The following is an 8,217-nucleotide window of genomic DNA, read 5'->3' on the forward strand; positions in this document are numbered from 1 at the left end:
CTTCAATCGTAGGAAATTAATCCTGAGGTCTTCTTGCAAAGTGGCCTGCATATTTTTAGCCCGAAATAGCACTCCTTTAGTTTTTGAGGATTAATACATAGGCCATTTTCTACTGACCACTTGTATAATTTCTCTATTACGTATTAGCCCTTGAGACTAAATCATTTGGATTTTTAAGATGAAAGAAATAACGTGTATCATCAGCATAGATTATAAAATGTGAGCATCCATCATGTTCACTAAATCGTTAACATAAATATTAAAGTAAAGGGGCCCTAAAATGCTGCCCCGTGGAACACCATATTAACTGAACGAGTTTGAGATGACATATTGTTTATTTGTACAAACGTTTTCCTGTGTTTTAGGTAGGATTTAATGAGGTCAAGGGCACTGCCACAATGCCATAATATATCATTTTGGAAAACAAGAGCTCATGGTTAATAGAATCAAAAGCTTTCGAGAAAATATATAAAGACCCCCAGGTAAACAACCTGTTTCAATATTATTTAAGATAATTCTTTTGCTCTAGTAGAGCGAGCTGAGTGGATCTATACTTGCGAAAAGCATACTGCTGGTTCGTTAACAGATTATTTGTTATCCAAGTTAATTATCCTGCAAGATATAATCTTTTCTAGGCCTTCCGAGAAAAACTGGAAGAACCGACACCGGCCTCTGATTTGACAACATGGTTCCATCACCCTTTTAAATATTGCGGTTACTTTCGCCGTCTGCATTTCGCGTGGGAATACTCCTGACGAGTATGTAAACATCTAACCGTATTTTCGTTGACGTTCTCTTAGGGACCTTGGATGCGCTAGACAGAGTCCGTGGGCCGCGTAGTAGATACACTAACATGGTCGGGCATGCTATCAAACACGTTGCTGGTGTCACCACGACAACGGTGGTATTCCTTGGGGCGTGTGTTCCAACACTGGCTTCCAACTGGCCCCTGCGCGGCACCAAGGGCACCCTGTGGGGAGGGCGTCCGCGTGCCGGCCCTAGTTTGGAGCCCACTTCTGAAGCCTGGCTCACGCATTATCGTGCCGCGGCTGGTGCACGTCGTCGACTGGATGCCCACGCTCTACTCGGCTGCCGGTAATAAAGTTGGAGAGCATTTCACCTGGAATAGAACCGAAAATGACCGAGTACAGAAAAAAAATCAGGTTATCACAAGGGTGGCACCGAGCGAGCCTACAGTCTATACTGCGTTTCATACATTGCGTACAACGCCGTGGAGGCTAGAGATTCATGTTGCAGTGGCCGCGTTCGCACTGCAGCGTAGTGGGCGATTTTTTACCAGCAATTACGGAAAACTTTAAGTACACTCAGTGATTAATAAAAAAGATTTGATCCTTAAAAAAGAATGCGTCATACGACTGTTTACAGGTTATTGTATATTAATTTGCTTTTCGTTGTTTTACTTTTTGGTGTTTTAATTTGCGGCAGTAGCGGCAGCCTGACGCGAATCCTCGCACTGCTGGCGCGCGCGCTCAAGCGCAGACTGGCTATAGCTCCACCTGTTTAGCAGTTTGCTTGTAATCCTACTAATAGAATATCATGCTCAAATGACGCCGTCCAAAATTCACCTGAGGAAAACTTTCAAGTGCCTTAAAAAATGAAGAAACAATATATCCAAGGAAAGTGACGAACCTACGTCCTTTTGATTCAGAGGTGTCTCTCAAACCACTTCAGCACGAAACTCACTGAAACGAACGCACTTCTTGCGTAGTTTCCCCGCGGTGTATGCTAAGTATGAAACGAACAATAGCCGTGGTTCTTTCTTGCACTTTTCAAGCGACAGCTCGCAAAGGCAAGCCAATAGCCACTCGCCAAGTATGTTGCTAGTGAACTTACAGGAGCATATATTGTTTTGTGCTTATCGCTGCTTTTCACTTGAAACCCGTAAAGTGTCTCCTAATTATCACCTCATGCTGTACTCATTAAAACCATTCTATTAAACATGCTAAATCAGTCACAGGACAAAATACCAGCCACAGTGGTGGGATCTCTGTACACTGGACACTCAAGTGATCTTAATCATTTGGACGCCTCTACTATAGGGTAAATTTGGCAAGCGCAGGAGCAGGCAGAAATTTATGTTAACAAACTGCGTTATCTTGCAGTCGGACAGCTCGATGTGTTGTTAGTCAGATAGCTTTCTAGGATGCCGTAGCAACCACTTTGCACGAACCTCGTATGCAGCATACACCCATTTTATATTCAACCGAGTTCTCGATAGCCGCTTCAGATACTCACTAAAGTTAATTAAAGGAGGCGTGAACTTCTCGACAGCCGCTCACACGTACAGCCGGCACATGCGTCATGCTAGTCGTCAAGCTGCACGCCTAGTCACGAAATTACGTGACGGCGGTTCGCCTGGTCTCACCTAGAAAAATAAGAACAGAGCACATTATTAAGCAACTTGACAAAACAAATAAAGCAGTAGTACTTGGTACTGTTAGTCATTCATTTTATTGCGATAGGAAATATATGGACACTCCAGGCGCATTTCCGCCGTCGTTGTCATCGTCGCCGTGAGGTTCCGTATGAAGTCCAAGGGCCTTATGCTGTAGGGTCGTCGCCAGGCGCCTTATGCTGTATGTGCGAATGAAAGCTTGCGAGGGTGAGCCGGTGATCGCGGCGCAATCTCGCGCACGCAAGGGAGGGAAGAGGAAGGAAGCGCGCAGTCTTCCATTCGCGCCAACGCCCCGGAGTCTGGTTGGCAGGGTAGGGAGCGGGGGGGGGGGGGGATGGGGCGTTCCACTTCGGGCGGCCCGAGCAGCCACGCGCGCCTGCCGGGACCTCAAAGCTCCGAGGGGAGGGTAGGGAGGGGGGTGCGTTCTACGCCGCGCGCGCCCACCAGGGCCGCTGTATCTTGAAAGTCATCTGCGGCGGGGACAGAGCCCGTCCTGCGCTCTACTTTCGTGGCTTAGTTCGCGTTGATGGGAGCGGCAGCCCGAAGGTCAATTCGCTCGCTGCTGCTGCGCTTACTCACTCCAGCATTTTGACAGCGAGTTTCCGCGGTCAACGAGTGAGATGTGTTCATGCTTGCATGTCCGCGTGACACCATGCTTGTTAATTTACTTATTATGCCTATGTTTACAAGTTTATACGGCTGATAAAACTAGTATCCTTACTTCCTGTGGACGTCCACCAATTTGTTATCGCAATCGATGCTTCGCCTTTCGGGCGAAACTGCCACTTTTTTAAGTGATTGTTTCTTTGCCATTCCGGCCACTTTACATGATTATTGGCTGGGAATCGTGCGTTTAATTGGAAACTACGGGTGAGGGTCCAACAAAGCACAATGAGAAGGTGCAGAGGAGAAAGAGTTGCGGCAGAGTTGAGGAGTAATGTTAGGGGGAAAGAGCGGTGGCGGAGGCGGAGGCGCAGAGCAGTGGGAGCATGAAGGAGCAGTCGACGCGCTACTGGTCGGAGCGCCGAAAAATAGTACGCGAACGAATGCAGCTGGGAAATATTCTAAATACATTTTGGCTACTGGTTGTAAGAGCCGTCTCAATGGGCAGAGGCGCGCGCTTACCAGGGATCGGTGGTGCTGGCTTCAGTTCCTCTTGCGTGAGCTTTATGAGCCACTCATTATCACGTAGAACTCATCCCGAATAAGTTTCACACTTGCCCTCGAGGTGGGCTATGAAAGCGTTGCCTTCGCTACGCTGCAAAGGCCTATTCAAGGAAAGGAGCAGAACCGCAGAAACATTGGGAAAACAGCATCTCAAGTGCCACCAAGAACTGTGCGGCTATCAATAAGAAACGATGAGTGAGGCTCGTTCGTATTGTAACACTGTCAGAGGAGTTCGAGCGGAAAATTAAACCCTGATATCGCAGTCAATGTATCGCCCTCTAGGAGAAACTGCGCCGTTTGTTTTCTTTTGCGTGAAATATACAGCAACACGCCTGAAACCTTACATACCAGATTTAACATGTAATTATCGGCCGTGATGCCTTGATGTCTAGCGAAGGGCACCTCCTGGTTACACCAAGTAGAAGTACAAAGTTCGACAAATGGGAGTGCTCAAATAAGTGGCGTCAACGGTAGTAGCAAACATTTAAACGTCACTGGTGCATTGCTGGGTCTAGGTGGGCTTGCGAACATCATGTCTTCCGACGCTATGCTGCATGGAGTTTCAATTCTCCTAACTAGACTTATAGCGCAGAAGCACGAGACCGACAGGAGTAGATACACACACCACTGCCTTAAAGCACATTTTATTGGTATAGGAGTGCGGCATATATAAAGTGCTCAGAGATTGAAAAACGATACTCGGAGCGCATAATTGCCGGTCCTTTGTTCTTCTTCTTCATCTTTCTGGGGTTTTACGTGCCAAAACCTGTTCTGATTATGAGGCACGCCCGTAGTAGAGGGCTGCAGATTAATTTGACCACCTGGGGTTCTTTAACGTGTACTACAACGCAAGCACACGAGCGTTTTTGCATTTCGCCTCCATCGAAATGCGGCCGGCGCGGCCGGGATTCGATCCCGCGACCTTGTGCTCAACAGCGCAACGCCTTAGCTGACTGAGCCACCCCGGCGGGTAGTTGACGCATTCTAGTATCAAATGAAATCGCGAGCCTTTGTTATTCATTCTGACTGCATTTATCGCCCTCCCCCAAGATCCAACGCCCAGATCAAGGTCAAGAAAGTCAAGCTCAAACGGTTTCGCTGCAACATCATGCTACAGTCGATGAAAGACCCGTTGTAACAGCATCGAAGAATTATTTCTTTAGTAAAACGAATTTGTTATGTCTTATATGAAAACGATTTTCGGAAACCATGCAGTTTAGCTGAAGAATTGAATTATACTCGATGAAGTTAACTAATCTGAGTGCACTGGATAATCTTTTTTCAGATTTCCGGAATTTTTAAAAATCGCCTGTCGCAGGTAGCTTATTCCTAGCCCGTCAGCTGGATTATTCAGGGAAGCGGACATTACTTGCACAAGAAATCGAAACACATAGGGCATTTTTAAAGCAATTCGCTAAAAAATTCTTAATTGCTTTACGGTGTATCCACTTGGAATAAATTTACCAGAATGACATCAGTTTGGAGATATGCACCATCAAACTCACCGTAAAAATGCGCTGTTGTTCCGCTTACTTTTCTACCAAAAGTTTTTCTCATGCACCGAAGAAGAAAAATAACTGGTACGTCCATGCACTTCTTCCAACACTCTGGGAAATGTCTTGAAACCGGTGTCATTCTGGAGATTCATTTGAAGTGGGTACGTCTTGCAAACTCACCGGCTACAATTCGTAAATTGGAATATGTGCCATGAAGTTATTGACTATGACGGTAATTAGTTCTTTCTGTTAATTAGTTGAAAATCTGTTTCGATTTTTCGTGCTAATAATGTCCACCTCGTCAACTAATGCAGCTCAAGGACGAGAATTATGCTATCTGCCACAGGCGAATTTTAAAGATTCCGGAATGCCTAAAAATGATCACCCCGGGTAATATTTGTAGTCTAGCTACACTCGTTAGTGGTACAACTCTGCAGTAAGGTGGAGAGAATGTCACTAGGTTTGAACAAGGGTACCATCTAGCCAACGTTCAGTCGCTGGATTGTGAGCTGAAGCGATGGACTGTGCAAAAATCTGTAATATTACAGAAGTCTACATTTCTGGGCTATTAACAAGCTTTGAGTTTATACCGTAAGTTACGCACGAGGAAAACATTTTCATATTTAAATTAGACTCAATACGACAAAATATTTTACGAGCACTGATTCCAATGCCAGATAGTTTATTACACCATATTCAATCAACAGATGATACATTCGACAATACAGCTAACATTTCATTACTAAAAAAATATGGCCAAAACTTGGAGAGAAATTATCGTGATGCTAATCATTATATGGTGGCTCCTGCTCTGCCTGTTTGCGAGCTAAACGTTCTTGCTTCTTTTCATTCGTTAGATTACAGTAGCGCTGCCTATCCCTGGCTGTTCTTACGCATGACGTAGAAGCAACGCTCACCTTCTTTGTTCGAGGCATGTTTGCAGTCCAAGAGCAGGAGCAGCTCTGTAAACTGGCGTGCGGCACCCGGTAGCCGATCATTCTATCAATGACCGCGCGCCTCCACGCCTGGTGCGCGCCAAGTACACGGTAGCTGCGCCTTTAAGGGGCGGAACTTGTGACCGTTGCGGTGATGGGGCCGTCGTGCCCAGAGGACCCAGGACCCCAAAAGGAACCCTTACCTAAAGGAACCCCTAATACATAGATATGACAGATTGGCTATTTTTAAACTCCTAATTTAGCTTCTCACTTCACGCTCCTCACAAAGCCAAGATATTTACTTTTGAACTTATCTAATTTAATCTTTGGGCGGATGTGTAAGCTTGAAATTAAATTTTTAAGGTGAACCGAAAAATTGACACTGACATTGCGTGGCCGTGCTTAGAGCTACCTATATAGCGGTGTTTGTACACAATTGTGTACACAATGGTGTACACTCTCGTAAAAAATAAACCATGTTTGTTTTTTCACAACACTCTTGTCCTTTGTACTTATCTGGTTACGTAGTGGTGCTTTAGAGAAGAAAAAAAGAAAATTGCACAGAAAATGGCGAACGGCGTTTTATAGGGTCAAGGAATGAGTAAGGTGGGGAGAATTTGGGAAGACAAGACCGAGTATTTAGCGGTCAAAGATTTAGTTCGAATAGGTTCGCCTTTTAGTTGCGCAATAATAAAGTCAGTGCAAAAATTTCTGAAAATTAGTGATTGAACACAATATATCACTAGAAAGCGTTTGCATGACAGACCACGTTATTCGCGGAAGATGGAAAGTACATTATTGGATTATTTTAAGAAGCTGGGGATATGATAATGTTACATAATGCGTCATATATTCAGAGCAGAACTTTAACGGTGGGCATAGTGACCAATAACAGGCAAAGAGTACCGTATCACACTGGTTGTTTGGAGTGCTTGCAAACAAACACTGATTCCAATGTGCAGAAACCAGGGATCCCAAAAAGGGAAGGTTATCGGACTCTATTCCAGAAACTGTAGAATATTTACTGCAGTGCGTGAACAACATAAATGGACGATTTTCCTTTCGCCCTAACTCCAGGTGGCGACATCTCCGACTTGGGTGCCATCGATGGCCTCAACTTGTGGCCGGCCTTGTCAGCAGCGAAGAGCAGCGAAGCGGAGTCTTGGCCTCGCCGTGAGCTTCTTGTAAACAGCGACAGAGACTCCGGTCTGTCCGCGTACCGAGACGGCGACTACAAGCTCATTGTGATAGAGAAGCCTGAGGGAAGCCAGAAAGTAAATCCCTTCAAGGACCCCGGGCTTCAACAACACGTGCCAATTCCCGGAAATACACAGCCTTGGTGTCGGAACGCAAACACTGCGGCGGCTTACCTCGACTCGAGGATGACGTCGTCACTGTCGTGGAACACATTGCAGAAATTACATGGCGATGATGGTCTCTTCATCGCTCCTGAAGGATGGCGTCAGCGCGCCGCGGTGCAGTGCGATTTGGTAAACGGTTCTGTCTCCAGAATCGGGCTTTACGAGGGCACTTACCTCTTCGACCTGTCGCGCGACCCATGCGAGGTCACCAACCTGGCGACGCAGCTGCCGTCGGTAAGCAAAGAAGCCGCGACGCTGGTAGCGCAGTATGGTGCATTAGAAACCGACTTGTACTAATGTTCCAGTGTTCCGGTGCTCTTGACTGTGTTGCTTCATAATTATTCTTAAAAGGCATTCACAGCAGAGCCTGATATTGAACACATTTAATTCTCGTTTCTCTAGATCAGCATTGACATAGTTTTTAAATATGAGCTTTTGCTAAAGATCATGTCATCAACTAGGTTGACACGCACGTGACGTACTCTAAAACTTTGACACGCTTATGGGTGAAATGACAGTATTTCGGTTACTTGCGCCCTTCTAAGCAACATTATAACAGCCTTTTTTCCGTAAGATATGGTTTTCGATAAGGAAACACCCTTGCAATAACTCATTTCGTCCGATTTACACCCTCATTTGATTGGTGTAAATGATGAGGCTACAAGTCTATGAAAACAATGCTTGCCTGAGTAGAACTTGTTGCTGGGCGAGTTGTTTGGCATCTGAGGAAAGCATGGCTGCGTCAACAGTAAAAGAAAGACTTGGAAATAAAAGTAGGAAACGATAGGTCGGGCGATATCAGCGCCCGACCTAACGTGCCCTACTTTTCTTTTCAAGTCTTT

The 8,217-nt window shown here is 45.7% G+C and overlaps 1 protein-coding gene across 1 annotated transcript in view; it reads left to right on the forward strand.

Annotated features, from left to right (window-relative positions):
• LOC119446051 (arylsulfatase J-like) overlaps positions 1-7,732 on the forward strand; it is a 152,470-nt gene extending 144,738 nt beyond the window's left edge. Inside the window, exon 9 of the mRNA XM_049660625.1 lies at positions 7,092-7,732. Within this exon, the coding sequence (XP_049516582.1) occupies positions 7,092-7,672 (581 nt within the window). The 3' untranslated portion in view covers positions 7,673-7,732. The remainder of the gene's footprint in view (positions 1-7,091) is intronic.
• Positions 7,733-8,217: the final 485 nt, after the last annotated feature.

Source organism: Dermacentor silvarum, chromosome 1 (genome assembly GCF_013339745.2).
Source record: "Dermacentor silvarum isolate Dsil-2018 chromosome 1, BIME_Dsil_1.4, whole genome shotgun sequence".
Taxonomy (NCBI): domain Eukaryota; kingdom Metazoa; phylum Arthropoda; class Arachnida; order Ixodida; family Ixodidae; genus Dermacentor; species Dermacentor silvarum.